General features: G+C 42.0%; 4 protein-coding genes across 4 annotated transcripts; all 4 read right to left on the reverse strand.

Moving 5' to 3' along the window:
• Window positions 1-565: 565 nt before the first annotated feature.
• On the reverse strand, window positions 566-1,753 carry LOC136423967 (zinc finger protein 568-like). Its single transcript, XM_066412368.1, has one exon. The coding sequence runs from the start codon at window positions 1,751-1,753 to the stop codon at window positions 566-568; it is 1,188 nt and encodes a 395-aa protein (XP_066268465.1).
• A 3,193-nt stretch (window positions 1,754-4,946) lies between these two features.
• LOC136423970 (zinc finger protein 436-like) lies at window positions 4,947-6,428 on the reverse strand. The gene has a single exon (XM_066412369.1). It carries the CDS (start codon window positions 6,426-6,428, stop codon window positions 4,947-4,949), a length of 1,482 nt encoding a protein of 493 aa, XP_066268466.1.
• A 1,282-nt stretch (window positions 6,429-7,710) lies between these two features.
• On the reverse strand, window positions 7,711-10,625 carry LOC136424405 (zinc finger protein 665-like). The gene is made up of 2 exons (XM_066412997.1): window positions 10,514-10,625; window positions 7,711-9,800 (listed from the first exon to the last, which is right to left on the reverse strand). Exon 2 carries the CDS (start codon window positions 9,789-9,791, stop codon window positions 8,445-8,447), a length of 1,347 nt encoding a protein of 448 aa, XP_066269094.1. The 5' UTR covers window positions 9,792-9,800; window positions 10,514-10,625; the 3' UTR covers window positions 7,711-8,444.
• Window positions 10,626-11,552: 927 nt separating this feature from the next.
• Window positions 11,553-18,808, reverse strand: LOC136423971 (zinc finger protein 208-like). Its single transcript, XM_066412370.1, has 4 exons — window positions 18,716-18,808; window positions 16,297-17,526; window positions 13,983-15,797; window positions 11,553-13,551 (listed from the first exon to the last, which is right to left on the reverse strand). Exons 1-4 carry the CDS (start codon window positions 18,738-18,740, stop codon window positions 11,558-11,560), a joined length of 5,064 nt encoding a protein of 1,687 aa, XP_066268467.1. The 5' UTR covers window positions 18,741-18,808; the 3' UTR covers window positions 11,553-11,557.
• Between the last annotated feature and the right edge of the window lie 1,917 nt (window positions 18,809-20,725).

Consider the following 20,725-nt stretch of genomic DNA (forward strand, 5'->3'; position numbering starts at 1 on the left):
TCAACTTCGTACTTCCTAATTAAGAAAATATTCTTGCTCACAATAATATCACTACCTTTTTGTTGCATATCATGTTGAAGCGTTCATTTCTTTTATAAACCATCGAATTATTATTCGTAACAATACAACAAAGAGTTTTCTACAATCAGACAACGTTCTATGGCCCACACAGAATTAGTAAGACTAATAAAATACAAGAGGATCCAAAATCAAAAATGCTATCTTTTGTGTTCCCGTTCTGTTCTATTTCTTTTCCCTTTGTATGGATCACTTTGATCAGCCGCCATGTAGCCGCACTAAGTTGATATGTAAGCCAGTCAGGTTTCTCAAAGCTCTAATGTTGCATTCATTTGCAGTGAGGTCGCATTTATTAAAATGTATTGACCCTTCGAGCTTTCCGGTTCTCCCCCTAGCTTACCTATAACCCTGCAACAGTGTGTTTAAGTTTTATTGAAGTACACTTTTTGAGCAGCAGAATAGTCGCACTGGTCACATTTGTAGTTTTTGTCATTTGTCAGAATAGTTGGGACCTAACAGCCGTTCTATATCCGCACTCCCCACACATTTAGGGTTTCTTACCGGTGTGTTTTGTCATATGTCGGGATAGGCGAGAAATAAAAGCTGCCCTGTATCCGCACTCCCCACATATGTAGGGTTTCACACAGATGCCAGTTTTTATATGTCGAAGCATGCGAGACTTGTCAGTTGTCCTGTATCCACAATCTTCGCATTTTTTTTTGGTTTCGCCTCTATGGTTTCTTTGATGTCTTTTTAGGTGGCATCTATGAGCCGTCCTGTATCCACACTCCCCGCACTTGTAGGGCTTCTCACCGGTGTGTTTTCTCATGTGCCGAGAGAGGCTACACCTAATAGCAGTCCTGTATCCGCACTCCCCACACATGTAGGGTTTCTCATTGGTATGCTTTATAATGGTGTGTTGGTCTAAAGAAACTTTATCTTTAGATGAATAGGCACAATGCTCACAACTGTAAGGTTTTTCACCTGTATGTTTTCTCATGTGTCGGATTAGGCTACTCCTATCAGCCGTCCTATAGCCGCACTCCCCACACATGTGGGGTTTCTCACCGGTGTGTCTTGCCATTACATGAGTGTCTAGAGCACATTTCTGTGCAGCAGAATAGTCGCATTGGTCACATTTATATGGCTTCTCACCTGTATGTTTTCTCATATGTCTGAGTAGGTTATACGCTTCAGGCGATCCGTATCCACACTCCTCGCACATGTAGGGTTTCTCACCGGTGTGTTTTGTCATAACATGTTTGTTTAAACGAATTTTCTGTGCAGCAGAGTATTCGCAGTGGTCACATTTATGTGGTTTTTCACCTGTATGTTTTCTCATATGTCGAGATAGGTTGGACGAATCAGCCGTTCTGTATCCGCACTCCCCACATATGTAGGGTTTCTCACCAGTGTGTTTGAACATGACGTGTCGCTCTACGTCACTTTTCTGCACACCAGAGTAGCTACACTGGTCGCATTTGTAGGGTTTCTCACCTGTATGGCTCCTCCTATGTCGTGCGAGGCTACTACTTGAGGATACCCTGCATCCACACGTCTTACAAATGTAAGCTTTCTTAGTGGTAGAGTCCACGCTACTCTTTTCTTGGTGTAGAACGTCTTTAAGACGCTGCCTTTTCCTTTTTGTCGTTCCATTCTCATTGCTGTGTGTTTTGTTCCTAGGATTTTGAATCTGCAATTCTTCAACAGGAGGCCTACATCTCAGCTGAGCCATACTTTTCCGCCTGTTATGGAATATAGAAGGGAAGCTTTGATTTATGATAAATATAAAATATGAAAGCTTTAATAGAATTAACTATTTACTATGACAATAAATAATCATATAGCCCCCTACCCATCTTTTCCTAGAAAGAAGACATCCAAGTTAGACAACTTAACCAGTCCTCTGCCTTTAACAGTTCGTGCCTGCAGTGTAGCTTTTTAGAACAATTGGTAGACTTAAACTTAGCAAGGGCAAACAGAACTAAAACAAAGTATACTCGAAGTGAAAACATCCTATAATAAATTTCATTTTTGTTATTTTTGATTTTACTTTGGCTGCTGTTGATGTATTACTTAATGACATTTAATAATTCTACGTCAAATTATAGTGCATGTGACAAGACACATAATACTGAGGGGGAGGGGCCACTCAAAAAATAGGATTATACAGAAGACTAACGCGTACGTAATAAGCTGTTTACCTTTAAGTTATATTACTCGGATGCCGACTGAGTGATCCAAGATTGTCTGTCTTTGCATGAATTAATTTTTCTTGAACGTTTCTGCTATATTCTTAAGCATTGGCCGAGTTGCTACGTTTACTTAGAATCATTAACATAATTTGCTCCCCTCCCCACCTAAATTATGTAGATCTAAAAACACGCTCATTAAGTAATTTTAAGTGTTAGAGTTATATTAACACTACTCAGTACGCCGTAACCGTAGTCTCAAATGTCTCACCTGTATTTTTATGGTGACAATGAAGTGATATGATCTTTGCAGAATGCTAAAAGTTGCGAGGGACCAAAGAACTTTTTTCGTGAAGAACCAATTATGGCGGACAAACAGGTTTTTGTAAAGGTCAAAGTTGAAACACCTGATGACCCAGTTGAGTGTTGTGCTGAAGGGCTGTTTATCGCCGATCGCTTTGTGCTCCTAAGGCCACACCATCTTGATTTTATGGATGACATCCTCTGGAGACCCCAAAACTAATGCGCGCGGGCGAAAAAAAGAAAAATCCAGCAAAAAAATAAAAAATGCTGCTAAACCACAGGACTACTAGTAAAAAGCTGGTATTGCGAATTGAACCACAGAACAGTTTATTTGTAGGAGGTACATGTAGGATGTCTTGTTCATCATAGCAGACTCAGCGCAAGTGATTGATTTTTAATATATTGATAAGAACGACCAAAGAAGTATACTATTAGAAGGTATTTGGCTCCAAGGACTGTGGATGATATATGACTGTGATGAGAATACTCATATACACCCATAAGGGCAGTTTCAACATACATGGCATTGAACTCCATATTAAGCATTCCATGGTTTACGCTGACAAATCTCTCTGCCAATCCCTCAATTCCTCTCCCATGTCTCTCATTGTTGCAAAAGAAACGTGTGAGAGCCACTCTGGATAGGTCGTGTTTGAAATTGTCTGGGCGATACTCGCTGGCCGCCGCGATCCTCTCGTACAACTGTGCAAACGCAAAACCTCTAGTCAACATCGATGGCATACCAATCCACAAATACGCCCCAGTTTTCCGATAAGCCGGCACAATGCTAGCCTTTTGCGGCAATCTAAGTCGGCAAGTTCCGGAGTTCTGTGTAGCCTTGGAGGAGGTGATTTTTTTTTTTTTTTTTGGTGACAACAGGCGAAAATCAATGCGCGCGCGGATGTCATCCATAAGATTAAGTTGGTGTGGCCTAACTAGTTATCGACCTAGATATAACATAATTGGTGAAGATGCAAAAAAAAACTCTATCACTATAACATTCGTGATTCTTCTGCATGAATGGATTGAAAGGTAATTCACAAGAAAGCACCAATAGAATAGAATTCTAGAAAAAGGCCCAACCACCTACTTGCTGAAGGCTTATTCTTTTCAGTGCTTTGCCATGTGTTTCACGAGTGATTCTTGTTAGCCGTCGCGAATTCACACTTATGTCATGCCTGGGCCTGATACGGGTGTTCCGGACCGTGTGGTAACTATCCAGATCACATAGGGTTCGGGAGTGTTATCACACAGGCTTCCATAGAATATTTCGAACGCATTTCGAGCGAGCCGGTTGCGCCGCCGTCGGAAATTCGAATACCGGATTCGAAGATTGGAATCAATGTTGCTACAGTTTCTTGTTCGAGGACACAAAACTCCCTCAACTTCTGGCGCATTCCGCATTGAAATGTGTGTTTCCTCGCGGGTGGGTATGACCAAGGTATGACATAAATAAAATACAACACGTTGTATTCCGCATCACCCTCGGTCCCAGCCCTCCCGCGGGTCGAATCGCCCTCCGGCCTCCAGGCGATCCGACCCGCAGTCGGACTGGAACCTCGAGTGATACGGAATACCCCGTGTTGTATTCTATATTTATCATACATCCGGGCACACGGGTAGTTTTTCATCCCTAGTTTTTTTCTTCTAAAAATGGCCTTTTGAATCGTGGATTTTATTTGATTCATTTGGCTGTAAAAAGAAACATACAACCAGGGCTACCCAACTAGCTGAAGCCTATTACAAAGGGTTAGCCCTGGTAACTTAACGACATACAAAATTTAATATAAAACTTTCACAAAGCACATGAATATTGAGACGTTTACGACAAAAATACGACTAAAATACGAATGAAGGCGTACACAAGATACAAGACTAAAATACATAGAAGTTGTTTTACCAACCTAGCCCAAAACTAAAGCGCACGTAAAAAAATTGCCCGAGACGAAGCCATATATAAAACCGTTAACAAAGCCAAACCTTAGGTTCATCTTACGTATGTTACTAGTTAAAGTGTGAAGTAATATAAGGGCAGCTCTATCTATCGTTCTGTACTCGTACTATCACACTTGTATGTTTTGTTAAGACGTGTTGACCTAAATGGCATTTTTGTGCTGCAAAATAGCCATATTAGTGTCATCTGTAAGGCTTTTCACCAGTTTTCTCATATGTCTGGATAGGTCAGATCTGACGGTCGCCCTGTACTAGCACTCCCACACAGGTAAGGTTTTTCAACTGTGTGTTTCATCATCACGTGTCGGTCAACTTGGACTTTCCGTGCAGTAGAATAGTCGCACTGGTAACATCTATAGGGCTTCTCACCTGTATGTTTTCTCTTGTGTAGGGCCAGAGTCGACCTTTTAGCAGTTCTGTATCCACACTCCTCGCATATGTAGGGTTTTTCACCAGTATGTTTGATCATAACGTGTTCCTCTAAATTGCCTTTCTGAGCAGCAGAATAGTCACACCAGGCACATACAGTATGTAAGGTTTCTCACCGGTGTGTGTTCTCATATGTCGAGATAAGGCAAACGTAGCAGCTGTCCTGTATCCGCACTCCCCACACATGTATGGCTTCTCACCGGTGTGTTTTGTCATGACATGTTTATCTAGTTGGCCTTTCTGTGCAGCAGAATAGTCGCACTGGTCACATTTGTAAGGTTTTTCACCTGAATGTGTTTTCACGTGCCGGGTTAGGTGAGACTTGACAGCCGTTCTATATCCGCACTCTCCACACATGTAGGGTTTCTCGCCAATGTGCTTTACCATGCCATGATGGTCTACGTGAGGTTTCTGTGCAGCAGAATAGTCGTACTGGTCACATTTGCATGGTTTCTCCTCTGTATGTGTTCTCATATGTTGGGAAAAGTCAGACCTAACAGCAGTTCCGTAATCGCACTCCCCATACATGTAAGAATTATCACCAGTGTGTGTTCTCTGATGTCGGGATAGGTGGGACTTGTCAGCCGCCCTGTACCCGCACTGCTCACACATGTAGGGTCTCTCACCTGTGTGCGTTCTCTGATGTCGAGATAAGGTAGCACTATGAGCAGTTCTGAATCCGCACTCCCCGCACATGTAGGGTTTCTCACCTGTATGTTTTCTCATATGCCTAAACATGTGACTTCTATTAGCCGACCGGTAACAGCATTTCCAGCAAATGAAGGTATGTTTTACAGCACCGCTACCCTCTTGTACTGAATGGTTCTGTACAGCTGCCTGTGGCAAAACGTCTTCTTCACAATCTGCACAATTTACACCGTACGTTTTGTAGTTTGAAACGTCTTCTTCGTCCTGTTGCTGTCCCGTGTCTGTTGTCTGCTCCCCCGTATTGTTCATCCCTATCTGTCCAGTACGGACCTGTATATGTAGAGGTGATGAGCGTCCATCTTTAAACTTTGTACAGTTTACTGCGCATTTTTCCTCGCTTAGAACGTCCTGCTGCTGTCCCATGTCTGCTGCCAGCGCCCCACTGTTGTTACTCCTGTTCTCAGGATAACGAGTTGGCAGGTTTTCGTCGTACGTTTCCTGGTCCTCACCATACGTTTCCTGGTCATCATCCTGGTCCTCACCGTACGTTTCCTGGTCATCATCGTACGTTTCCTGGTCCTCACCGTACGTTTCCTGGTCCTCACCGTACGTTTCCTGGTCCTCATCGTACGTTTCCTGGTCCTCACCGTACGTTTCCTGGTCATCATCGTACGTTTCCTGGTCCTCACCGTACGTTTCCAGGTCCTCACCGTACGTTTCCTGGTCCTCACCGTACGTTTCCTGGTACTCACTGTACGTTTCTTGGGATAACTCATACTGTTGTTTATCCTGGTGCCAACCAGTGTTTCCTGTCTCCTCCTCTTTGATGAGCGTTTTTTTCGCGGTTTGTCCCGCTTGAAGAGCCCTAAATGTTACCTCTTCCATCCCTTGAAACAGAGGCAAGATGATGTTGGATTAATGATTTAGATTAATTATTAATTATAGAGGCTAATTTTGCTCCTTTGGAAAGCAGAAAAGGGCGCGGCTTTTACATAAGAAATTTTGCTGCTAAATGATTTTTTTTTCATTTCACATGAACAAAATCAATATGAGAAGAACAGAAAACATACGATAATAAACATAAATAAATAAATACAACGGATACTGTCACATAGATACATAAACATAATATACAATCTGAAAGGAAACTGAATACAAATCATGTTCATCGAATGGATAAACAAGGAAAACAAACATATAACATCTATTTATGTAGCATTGAGAATAACACGCAGGAAGGCATGAATAATATTCAAGTTTAATTGCTGCTAAATTAACACGGTATCTTTTTTATGCTTCTGAGATGTCATGTTTCCGTTGAATATCCTATAGCTTCTTGAATTGTTCTGGCAAAATTACGGAAACACACAGTTTTATCAATTAAAACAACGGTACCGTCTAGTTGCTGGTATGTGCCCCACTTCCTCTACGAGACATTATTAGCCAACACATGAACTCGCATTAAAAACAAAAATCTGCCAAGATCTACTCCTAGAGAACCCAGTAAAACAACAACGTTTGTGATTTCTGTACCTCTTCTGGTGGTATATCTAAGGTAGAAATCGTCAGTTGGTAACTGAGATTGCAGTTACAGTTATACTGCCCCGGGGACACCCCCCCACCCCTCCCCACCAAAGACCGATCCCAAACACATTTAAAAGTCTCATTTACCGACGAACAAGCACCAACCAGGAAGCGTTAAGGAGAATCAAATGTCTTACCAATAGGTTTCTGATATGTACGACTTTTGAAATGCCGTAAGAATCACGTCAGTTCAGAAAAATTATGATCCTGTGTTGAGTATGACGCCATCGCTCCAACCGGTCAAAGGTGAGAGGTCACAAACGTGATTCTCTATTGATCATGGGTCAAACCATATGTAACAGCTTGTCGCTTTACTCTCCTAGGTTTTGTGCCTAGATCTTCTTCAATGTATATTTCATGTCACTGTGGCACTCATTATCTCCATGGAGGTATTCTCTTGGATCTGTCTGTGTGTCTGTGTGTTCCGGATTTTTGTAGTCAGCATAACTCAAGGACTAATGGATGGATTACAATGATATTTTGTATGGTAGGTGTTGGGAAGACAAAGGTAGAGGTCGATGTGGGCCCCCTGGCAAGTGACTTTCGTACTGCAGTAGAACTTTAAAAAAGTCTTTTGACCTGAACGGGCTATGGTCTTGATTAATTTTTGGTGGCAGGAAGCTAGCGATTTAAGGAAGAATGGTGGTGTAGGTTTGGTCCCCCTAGTAGCTTTTCCTATAACTACACTGGCGTTTGTGTCAAAATCTTTTGTCATACTCAGTATGCAGGTAGCTCAGACAAAGATGTACACAATAAAATGCAAATTAGTACTTTTTCAATGATTAATGAGGAAAATTTATATTTGTAGGGTTTTTGTAAAATAGGAGCCAAATAAATGTGGCATATTTAATCTAAGGTATGTGGAACATCTACAGATGACAAGTATTCCAATAAGGGCGTTATTTGCATAATTCATATGAAAGTGCCATAATGCCTTTGTTGCAAAACGGTAGGAATTTCATACTCATTCTATATATGTGTAAGTTTGTTGAAAGTGTACATCACTATGTATATATATTATGTGTATGTGTCAGTTATTTGCATAATTTATGATGAAATGTAAACATGGCATTCTGCCAAAATAAAGGACTTTCACACACACAATATATGTTATTTTGGTAGAAAAGACCATCCCTAAAATAGATTATGCTAATTGCAGCCTTATCAATATAATGATAATGATAGAATGATAAATCTACAAAGGCTCAAAATATTTCTTGTATGTATGAGGTCTCTGAACTCTTTTTCCTACTGCATTTTGCCACCTATTGCTTCTTTTACTGTACAGTAGCCACAATCATCTCAACTACAGGTTTTCTAACCAGTGTGTTTAGCCATGTGTTCTTTAAACCTATGTTTTCGTGTAGTCGAATAGTCGCACTGATCACACTTGAAGGGTTTGTCATGTGTTCTCATATGTTGTGATAGGTCAGACTTCAAAGCCGCCCTGTATCCACACTTAACACACATGTAGGGTCTCTCACCAGTGTGTTTTGTCATGACGTGTCGGTCAAGATCTCGTTTCTGTGTAGAAGAATATTTACACTGGTTGCATTTGTAGGGTCTTTTGCCTGTGTGCGTTGTCATATGTCGGAATAGAGAAGACCTGTCAGCTGTCCTGTATCCACACTCCGCGCACATGTAAGGCTTTTCACCGGTGTGGTGTACCATAACGTGTCGGTCTGAGTCACTCTTCTGCGCAGCTGAATAGTCACAGTAGTCACATTTGTAGGGTTTCTCACCGGTGTGTTTTCTCCAATGTCGGTATAGAGCTGATCTTGTGGCTGTCTTGTATCCGCACTCCCCACATGTAAAGGGTTTCTCACCTGTATGTATTCTCATGTGTTTGGACATGGTAGACTTATCGACTGTCTTGTATCCGCACTCCTCGCACTTGTATTGCTTGTCATCAGTATGTTTTTTCATATGTAGGACAAGGGCAGCTGGAACTGCCGTTCTGAATCCACACTCTCCACACATCAAGGGTTTCTCACCGCTGTGTTTTGCAAGGAAGTGTCGGTCGACGCTGCATTTCTGTGTTGCAGAATAGTCGCACTGGTCGCATTTGTAAGGTTTCTCGCCAGTATGCGTTCTAGCATGTTTGGATAAGGCAGTCCTAACTGCGGTCCTGTATCCACACTCCCCACACATGTAGGGTTTTTCACCTGTATGCTTTATCCGAATATGTTGGTCTATACAGTTTTTTTCTGAAGCTGAGTAGTCACACTGGTCACAAGTGTAGGGTTTTTCACCTGTATGTTTTCTCATGTGCCTGGTCAGGCACACCTTAATAGCAGCCCTGTATCCACACTCCCCACACAGGTAGAGTTTCTTGTCGCTGTGTTTTAACATGACATGCTGGCGTAAATGAGGCTTCTGTGCAGCAGCATAGTCACATTGGTCACATTTATACGGTTTCTCACCTGTATGTTTTCTCTTATGCTTGGTTAGATTAGACGGATCAACTGTTCTAAATCCACACTCCTCACACACACAGGGGTTTTCACCGGTGTGTCTGAACTTGTGTTGGTTTAATAGGCTTTTATGTGCTGTAGAATAGTCACACTGGTCACATTTGTGAGGTTTTTCTCCTGTATGCTTTATCTTATGTCGTGTCAACTTGCTCCTCGGGGATGGCTTTTGCCCACAGGTCCGCTGATCCATATTTGGCAACTGTGAGGGAATAGAGAAGGAAAGTGAAAACTTTAATTCACCAGATTATATTCATCATGAACTTGATGAAGTGGGGAATATGACCTTCCTTGTAGTATATGTATTTACCCCCCTCCCCAATAAAAAAGACCTCCTTGTTAGACAACTTTACCAGTCCTCTGCTTGTCATGGTTTGTGTATACAGAATGTCATATGTATAAAAAACTATGTACATCATTATATGTACAACAAACTACTTTAACTTCAATACAATGTTCACAAACTGCTACAGCAATATAGAGATCGAGCTAAGTGAATTAAACATGTGGCGAAAAACATCCAAAATTACATCTTGTTCCTTTAAGCTAGGTTTTACTTTGTAAATTTGGTTACTGTTTCTAGGTCAAATTATAGTGACGTCATTGGTACACTTACTACTCAAAATGTGACAAAGTTTCTCAAGTAGACCTGTTTAACTTGTAATTCTTCGCATTCCCGCTGGGTGGTCAAAGATTATCCATCATTCTATGAGGCAGTTTCTTTGTTCCAAGATTACCATATTGGCATAGGTTGTTACGTTTGCTTAGAATCATTATATTACACTTAAAATTTTCGCCCCCCCCTCCCCACATACATTTATGACGTCATAAGTTACCTCCAAACACACTAATACAGTTAGGTTAGCGTTAAACAAGCATATCCCATTAAGCTATAGAAGTCTGAAAATATCTTACTTGTCGTTTATGATACGTTCGAAGGAAAATGATGCTTTAAGAAAACTAAAAGTTTCGTCAGATCAACAGGTGACTTTTCAGGAAGAAACAAAATGGCGGAAAATCATATGGGATTAAAGGTCAGGGGTCGAAAACCTGATATTCAGGTTGGGTATAGGTCAAAGATCAGTTTACCGCTTAACGCTTTATGTTCCAAGGATTCACATAATAAGCTAGTTCGGAGTTGCTACAACGCATGTGCAGTGTCAAAGGTGAAGGCCCCCGCGACGGAAACAAGACCCGTCTGGGCGTTGTTATGCAAAACGAGACAATGTGGAGGCGAGCACTGTGTTCAAGCCGGGGGCCTTCACCTTTGACACTGCACATGCGTAGTAGCAACTCCGAACTAGCTTATACATGCGTATTTCAAAGCGTGGACTTGTTTCGGCGTATCAGCAAACTCAACCAGGTGTAAAAATCGGTTACTTTTCTCTATACGTGGCATTTTTAAAGTAAGTTATGAAGAACGTGGGAGTGCAGAGCCAGCGATATAAAAAAAAAAAAGATAATAATAACAAGAACAAACGAAATAGTTTATTCAAAACGATTTAAAACATTTCTACATGGTTGTTTGGGGAAATTCGTCATCAAAAACTAATTAAAATCGATGGCTACAATGTCAAAATTATCTAGAAAAAGCTAATTTGGCTATACTGAATGATACAGTCTGATATACGACAGTTTGTAAGAAAGTGACGAGACGTTAAAAAACGGCACAAGTACAGTGTTTTTGTGCACTGAATTTGCTGTAGTTAAGTTGTCATACATTGTACAGCATATCCGTTGTTAGTCAGTAAAGTTACATATAAATTATCGATACATGTTGATGGTTGTGTGTTTTTCTAAGAAATCATTTCTCACAACTATTATCTTACAGGCTATCAAACGTTTTGTGAGTCTTGTTGCTTAACTAAATCATTTACCTATCTCCTCACCCACTTTCTAATCAATGTGTGGGTTTAGGCTATGTCTGTACTCAGTAGAATATTCACACAGATGGTATTTCTAACGCTTCTCACGGGTATGTTTTTTCATGTGTCGGGATAAGGTAGATTTAGCAGCCGATCTGTATCCGCACTCATCACATGCGTAGGGTTTCTCGCCGGTGTGTGTTCTCTTGTGTAGGGTGAAGGAAGACTTGTGAGCTGTCCCGTATCCGCACTCCTCACACACGAAGGGTGGCACGTCAGTGTGTTTGGTTAAAACGTGTCTGTGTAATGGACGTTTGTCTGAAGCGGCGTAGTCACATTGGTCACATCGGTAAGGTCTTTCACCCGTATGTTTTCTCATATGAGTGGTTAGGTCTGTACTATTAGTGGTTCCGTATCCGCATTCCTTGCACACATAGGGTTTAACACCGTTGTGTTTCATTATGAAATGCTTGACTAAATTAGTTTTCTGTGCAGCAGAATAGTCGCACTGGTCACATTTGTAGGGTTTCTCACCGGTATGAGTTCTCTGGTGGGCGGATAGGGACGAACTGTGAGTGGTCCTGTATCCGCACACATCGCACATGTAGGGCTTCTCACCGGTATGTTTTCTCTTATGGCTGGTTAATAATTTCTTGTCAGCTGCCATGTGTCCGCACTCCTCACACATATATGGTTTCTCACCGGTGTGCGTTTTCATATGATTACGAAAGGAATTAATCAAAGCCGTCCTGTATCCACACTCCCCACACACGTAGGGTTTCTCATCGGTGTGTTTTGTCAAGATGTGTTTGGCTAACTGACCTTTTGCTGAAGCTGAATAGTCACACTGGTCACATTTGAAGGGTCTCTCACCAGTATGTTTTCTCATATGGTAGGTTAGGCTCGAATTGTTAATGGTCCCGTATCCGCATTCCTCGCACACGAAAGGCTTTTCATCGTTGTGTTTCATTATGACATGCTTAACTAAATTAGTTTTCTGTGCAGCAGAATAGTCGCACTGGTCGCATTTGTGGGGTTTCTCACTGGTATGTGTTCTCTTGTGTGCGGATAGGGAAGAACTTTGAGCGGTCCTGAATCCGCACACATCGCACATGTATGGTTTCTCACCGGTGTGTCTTCTCTTATGTCGGGCTAAGACAGACTTTATAGTTGCGCTGTATCCGCACTCTTCACACATGTAATTTCTTTTACCAGTACGTTTTGTCATCGCGCGTTGGTCTAGAGTACTTCTATCCGGAGCACATGTTGTTTTCGATGAGACCACTTCATCGTATCCGGTAGAGTTCACTCTGCACGTTTTGTCATTAGGATCGTCCTTTTCCTCGTTCTGCTGGCGTACCATGTCTGTTGTCTGCTCCTTAATGTTGTTCATCACAACCGGTCCAGTTTTGATCTCTACATGTAAATGTGTTGAGACCTCAGGCTCTGTACAGTTTACCTCGCATGTTTCCTCGCTTAGAACGTCCTGCTGCTGTGCTATGTCGGCTGTCTGCTGTCGCTTGATGTGCATAGCAATCTGTCCAGTTTCGACATCTACATGTAGATCTGCCGGGATCTCAGGTTGCGTACAGTTTACCCCACACGTTTCCTTGCTTAGAACGTCCTGCTGCAGTGCTATGTCTGCTGCCTGATCCTCAATGTTGTTTACCACAACCTGTCCAGTTTCGACCTGTACATGAAGATGTGCTGAAACTTCAGGCTCTTTACAGTTCACCCCATACGTTTCTTCTTCCTCGCTAAGAATATCCTGCTGCCGTGCTATGTCTGCTGTCTGGTCCTTCTTGTTGTTCTTCACAATCTGTCCTGAGCCAACCTCTACATGTAAATGTTCTGAGACCTCAGGCTGAGTATAGTTTTCCCCGCATGTTTCCTCACGTGGAACGTCCTGCTGACTTCCAGTTTCTGTTCCCGGGTCCTCACTGTAAGTTTCCTGGAATACCATGTCCTCATCTTCATCCTGTTGCCTTCCCGTGTCTCCCGTCCCCTCCTCTTTGATGTTCGTCTTGTTCGCAGTTTGTTCTGTGCGAAGTTGTTTAACAGGAGGCCCACAGGATAACTTGTCCATTTCTGAAATAGAAGTTAACACATTTCAGAGGGAATCCAAATACAGTATCACTTATGTGGTAAACGTGTGTAGCGTAGATGCTAATTTTTTGAATAACAAAAACAAACTAAAAGGTTAAGCCCCAAACTTACATGCAATTATTTTTTGTCAACGAAATTAGCTAACTTAGTGAAAACAACAATAGTTTGTAGCGACATGGATAATGTCTTCGTTCTTGTACCGTAGAGTATGCATGTCCTTGTACATAAGAGGTCAATAAGTCTAGATATATAGAAAGTTTTATGTACCTAAACCTTAAGTCTTGCTAATAAACCTATCTATCAACCAATTTCCTCACACATATTCTAATTTGTGTGTCCAGTCATATGTTAGTTTAAGGTATGTCTGTGCACATCGGAATAGTCGCACCGATTTTATTTACAAGTTTTCTCACCTGTATGTATCCTCTTATGTTGCGATAATGAAGACTTCTTAGCTGTCCTGTATCCGCACTCATCACACCTGTATGGTGTCTCACCGGTGTGCGTTCTCTTATGTTTGGAGAAGGCACCACTAAAAGCTGTCTTGTATCCGCACTCCTCACACACGTAGGGTAACTCGCCAGTGTGTTTTGTCAAGACGTGTCTGTGTAATTGACCTTTCTCTGAGGCGGAATAGTCGCACTGGTCACATCGGTAGGGTCTTTCTCCAGTGTGTTTTCTCATGTGAATGATTAAGCTCGCACGCTTAGTTGTCCCATATCCGCATTCCTTGCACACGAAAGGTTTTTCACCGTTGTGTTTCATTATGACATGTTCGTCTAAGTGACGTCTCTGTGTAGCAGAATAGTCGCACTGATCACATTTGTAGGGTTTCTCACCAGTATGTTTTCTCTTGTGTACAGTAGATAGGTAGGTCCTGTCAGTCGTCTTATATCCGCACACATCACAGACGTGAAGTTTCTCACCGGTGTGCATTCTCTTATGTCGAGCTAAGGAACGCTTGTGAGCTGTTCTGTATTCGCACTCCTCACACGTATAGGGTTTCTCACCGGTGTGTTTTACCTTATGTCGAGATAAGGAATACTTGTCAACTGTCCTGTATCCGCACTCCTCACACTTGTAAGGCTTCTCGCCGGTGTGTTTTCTCATGTGTTGAGAGAGGTTACACATGAGACCAGTCCTGTACCCGCACTCTCCACACATGTAGGGTTTCTCACCAGTACGTTTTGTCAACGCCTCCTTGTCTAGATCACGTCTATCAGGGGCAGAGAGGTCACACTGCTCCGCTTTTGTTGTCTTTGTCAATAAATTTTCGTCATATTCGGCACTGCACGTTTTGTCCTTTTCCTCGTCCTGTTGGCGTCTCATTTCTATTGTCTGCCCCTCCATGTTGTTCATGGCAACCTGTCCAGTTCCGACTTCTACATTTAGATGCGTTGAGACCTCAAACCCTGTACAGTTTATCCCGCACGTTTCCTCGCTAAGAACGTCTTGCTGTCGTGCTACGTCTGTTGTCTGCTCCACCATTTTGTTCATCACAATCTGTCCAGTTCCGACCTTTACATGTAGATGTGCTGATTGCTCAGGTTGAATACAGTTTATCCGGCCCGTTTCCTCACTTAGAACGTCCTGCTGGTGTGCTATGTCTGCTGTCTGCTCCCCACTTTTCTTCGTAACAATTTGTCCAGTTCCTATTTCTACATCTAGATGTGCTGAGACCTCCGGCTCTGTACAGTTTGACTCCCATGTAGCCTCACGTGCTACATCTGCCGTCTGCTCACCCTTGTTGTTCATCGTAATCTGTCCTGAGCCAACCTCTACATGTAACTGTGCTGGGACCTCAGGTTCCGTACAGTTTACCCCGTGCGTTTCCTTGCTTAGAACGTCCTGATGCCGTCCTGTGTGTGCTGCCTGACCCACTGAGTTGCACATTCCCATCTGTTCTGTGCCGAAATGTACATGTGACAGAAATCCCTCATCAGAGTGATCGGACTGAATACAGTTTACCGCGCATGTTTCTTCACTTAAAATGTCCTGCTGCCATCCTGTGTTTTCTGTCTGATCCCCTGCTGCAGTATCATTCGTCTCGTTCTCAAAATAACGGGTCGGTTGAGTTACGCCGGACATTTCCAGGACCTCACTGTAAGTTTCCTGGAATACCTGTTGCCATCCTGTGCATCTTGTATCCTCTTGCATATTCTTCTTGTTCGCTGTTTGTTCCGTACGGTGTGATTTAACAGGGGGCCCAAAGGTGGACGGGTCCATCTCTAAAATAGAAGTAAGAGAACATAGCAAATGGAAAGATTAATAACGTAAAAACGCATCAAAATGGTAAAAACATTTCTAGGCGGCCTATTCAAATGATAATTACAGATTGAATAGTTTATACTAGATATTCTAAAATACTGGATATGGGAGATTCTTTATACACAACCAGGTATTGATCTCACCTGCTAACGTTTCGGTGTATATCAGACACCTTCTTCAGAGCTTCTGACTGGAGTACTGCTTCCGACCGCTATAAGTAGCCGATGTACATGTAGGTGGCGCGTGAGAAGCAGTACTCCAGTCAGAAGCTCTGAAGAAGGTGTCTGATAGACACCGAAACGTTAGCAGGTGAGATCAATACCTGGTTGTGTATAAAGAATCTCCCATATCCTATTTTCTACCAACCTAATGAAATTATTTTAGATTCTAAAACACTATTCTTGTCCAGACAAATTTCACCGGAAGACGTAAAATGATTTCATTTACAAGGTTTCCTACCTGGATGTTTTTTCATATGTCGGGATAAAGCAGATTTATAAGCCGTCCTGTATCCGCACTCATCACACGAGTAGGGTTTCTCGCCAGTGTGCTTTCTCTTATGTCGAGAAAAGGAAGAACTAATAGCCGTCTTGTATCCGCACTCCTCACACACGAATGGTAACTCGCCAGTGTGTTTTGTCAAAACGTGTCTGTATAATTGAGCTTTCTCTGAACCGGCATAATCACACTGGTCACATTTGTAGGGTCTTTCACCAGTATGTTTTCTCATATGAATGGTTAGGGCGAAACTATTAGTGGTCCCGTATCCGCATTCATTGCACACGCAGGGTTTTACATAGTTGTGTTTCATTATGACGTGTTTGTCTAAAGCGCCTTTCTGTGCAGCAGAATAGTCGCACTGGTCACATTTGTAGGGTTTCTCACTGGTATGTGTTCTCTTGTGTGAGGATAGGGACGAACTGTGAGTGGTCCTGTATCCGCACACATCGCACATGTAAGGCTTTTCACCGGTGTGTCTTCTCTTATGTCTGGTTAATAATTTCTTGTCAGCTGCCATGTATCCGCACTCCTCGCACATGTAAGGTTTCTCACCGGTGTGTGTTTTCTTATGTCGGGTAAGGGAATTAATTAAAGCCGTCCTGTATCCACACTCCAAACACACGTAGGGTTTCTCATCGGTGTGTTTTGCCTTGACGTGTTTGACTAACGGACCTTTTGTTGAAGCGGAATAGTCACACTGGTCACATCTGTACGGTCTCTCACCAGTATGTTTTCTCATATGATTTGTTAGGTCCGAAGTCCTAGTGGTCCCGTACCCACATTCCCCGCACACGTAGGGTTTTACACCGTTGTGTTTCATTATAACGTGGTTGTCTAAGTGACCTTTCTGTGCAGCAGAATAGTCGCACTGGTCACATTTGTAGGGTTTCTCACCGGTATGTGTTTTCTTGTGTGCGGATAGGCATGAACTGTATGCGGTCCTCCATCCGCACTCATCGCACTTGTAGGGTTTCTTACCAGTGTGTTTTCTCTTATGTCGGGTGAAGACAGACCTTCTAGCTGTCCTGTATCCGCACTCCCCACACATGTAGGGTTTCTCACCAGTACGTTTTGGCATCACGTGTTGTTCTAGATTACGCTTTCCTGGGGCAAAGTTGTCACACTGCTCTCCTTTACATGTTGTCTTCGGTAAGACCTCTTCGTTGTATCCGTCTATTTCGTCCATGTCTGAAATAGAAAGTAACAAATAGGGAATTGAAAGATCAATTATAACTAGTAGGTAGTAAACTTGTATACCGTAGATGCAAATTCCTTTCTTAAAGGAAACTCAAGCAATATTAGGGCCCGAAAATCGGATTCTTAAAGTCAATCTACTGTGTCATTTCTGTACATGACAACTTCAAACAACACTACCGCAATGTATAGCGACGTCCATAATGCAAAAATACGACGTTGTTGTGACGTGACAACTCACTGAAAATCGTGGCCGGAGTTTTTGTAGGCTCGCGAAACTAAATGGATTACCATACAACACGTTTTTGCGCGGTTTTTAAAATGCTCAAAGTATGAAGTTGTTACGGAAATATTCTAAACAGTGTTAGGAAATGTCACTACCATTAAGATTTCAGCATTTTTTATAATTTCATTTTTTTGTCCTTAATATTGCTTTGGTTGACTTTAAAAAGTTTAGCCTGAATCAAATCTTATTCCTGTCATTCGAGCTCTGTTACCTTGAAAAAGCCACACGCAAGGCGAAACAATAAAGTTCTAAACTGGAACTTGCGAAGATGTGGCGTGAGTGTGTACGGTTGGCTTGAGGTTGCCTACTACTACTGCCCATAGAGCCTCCTACACTTGATTTATACAATTACCAAGAAGCGAGAAGAAGCCGGAAGCACTAGAATATATTACTAGATGTTTTTATGGACATGAATATGTATATGATTGCATGTGACATGGATGTATATGATTGTTATCATGTGACCTAGCCTGTGCTTAGCCCAGTGGGGGAGAATGTACAATAGAGATCTTTATTCTTCATTATCATTAAGCAACGCACCATGGGAAATAAACTATGTGAATGCAATTTACAAGCACCTTGACCCGGAAGCAGATTATGAACCGGAAACACCAAGAGTCCACGTCTAGCGCAACAAATTATAGACGTAAACACGGATAATTACAACAACAACAACCTTTAGCGAATACGATAACACTTTTCATGATTTCTGTATCGTTTTTGACGATATATTTGATCAATTTGCAGCAGTTACATGTACAGCTAATGCATGTAACAAAATTTACACTGCCCCCCTCCCCATGGCCACCAAATACCGATTCAAAACACACTTCTAATTCTAATTCACCGCCGAACAAGCACCAACCAGGAAACGTTAACGACAATGAAAGGTCTAACCTGTAGGTTTCTGGTGGTCAGTCATCTCTGCAACTACTGAAATTTCGATTAAATCACGGCCAGTTCGGATTACAAAATCAGGACGCCGACAAAAATGGCGGACGGCTATTGAGGGCAAAGGTCAAAGTTTAACAACCTGGTACATATTGTTAGTGTGGGTCAAACAAAAAGCCGACGCTTATAGCTTACGTCGTCCAAAATGAAGACCTATTGGTTGTATTTTGCTCCTTTTCTTGAATTGATGTAGTTGTTGAATCTTGTTGTTGATATTCGAGTTTAATGTCTAGTTTGCACCTTAAGTGGGTCTCAATGTGGGTTCCTCAACAAGTTTCATTTGTCTATTAAAAGGAATATTTCATATAAGGCCACAGCAAGTAAATTTTATGGATGACATCCTCCGCAGACTCCAAAATTAATGAGATAGGGCGAAAAAAAGCAAGACGGGCCAAAAAATACAAGATTCCTATATTTCCACATTTTGAGATCATAAGTCTTGCTAAACAAGAAGTGAGGCGACGAAATATGATATCATGACCAATAGGTCTTTTATTCCAGTATTCAACCAATGAGGTTTCATATATAATACAAAACCTCCATGATTTAATGGAAACATGTCCTTGTAGATGTGTATACATCTCAATAGACTAACTACAACAAATGCAGAAAAGAGCTTATTGTACCATGATCTGAAGCAACTACACTGGGAATTCATACGTGATGAAACACCTTGTGTATACAGCTCAATCAACTAGCCCCCCCCCCCCCCATCATTCATATATCGTCCTTGCTAGAACAAACGCAGAAAACAGCTTGTAATACCATCATTGGCAGGAACTACACTGGGTATTCATATGCAATGAAACACCTTAGACTGTCAACGTTTACGACATATTTGCCCATTTTTGGCATGTTGACCACCGTCGGAGGGCAATGAAATTTCTTATTTTTTATTTCGAAATCAGGCGAAAATTAATGAGCGCGCTGATGTCATCCATAGAAATTACTTGCTGTGGCCTAATATAAAAACGCGAGCCGTGACGAAGCCGCATTGCACTACCACTAGCTACTTGAAAAAAGCATTATGCTTCACCTCAATTGAGGATGACTGCTTTACTTTTTGTTTACTATCAATTTCATTGTACCTCTCTTCAGTAATTTAATTGAACCCATATTTCTTGTCGCCTTTATAACAGTAATGAATAACAGTTCTGCTTTTATCATTACTGTCATCTTCTACACGTTACATGCAGACTGTCGTAAATTTGCCGTAAAACAAGCTATTTTCAACACCTCAAATATTGCATGAAGGTCTGTAGTCTCCGAACGCTGGTTGCAACTGATTTTAATTTTGGGTTCGAGTGTACACGAACCCCAGCCACCCTAATGTTGCCTCTGAAAATGCCGTGATTTTGCTAATAAGCTGGCTCGAGCGAAGACGGTATTATAAAATCACCCCTACAGCTGTTTGGTGTAACATCCCAAATCCGGGGATCCCCCACCCCCCCCTTCCCATACACCTTTAGGTGTAAATATTGCGGTCACTCCTGGGACTTCCGCTTTCTCGTCGCCAGGGTATGATTTACCTGCGACTTATTTTTACACAAGTAAGGCTGGTATACATTGGTATGCCTGACTAAAAAGATAATCCCAGGAAAGATGTCTAAGGTGTGTGAATTTACTGATTACAGCATACATTCAACTAGAGAATAATACTTAAACCTTTGAAGTTTGGAAAGAACAAACGTTCCTAATAAGCGGAAACACAGCACATATTGCTGAATAATGAACCATCCCCTATCCCAACTCTACAAACCGCGTTGCTGTTAATGTAAAGGTGCATTTTGTGATAATTAGTCCGTAACATTGACAGGTGGTCATTTGGGAACTAATTTTAGGTTATACTGGGGGAGGGGGGTTGCGAGTGTCAGGTACGACAAACAGTGCACTTCCGGTCTACATCTGTGTTAAGTAACGCAGGGAAATAGTCTGAGATACTGCTAGTAATATCTA

Source organism: Branchiostoma lanceolatum, chromosome 18 (genome assembly GCF_035083965.1).
Source record: "Branchiostoma lanceolatum isolate klBraLanc5 chromosome 18, klBraLanc5.hap2, whole genome shotgun sequence".
NCBI classification, from domain to species: domain Eukaryota; kingdom Metazoa; phylum Chordata; class Leptocardii; order Amphioxiformes; family Branchiostomatidae; genus Branchiostoma; species Branchiostoma lanceolatum.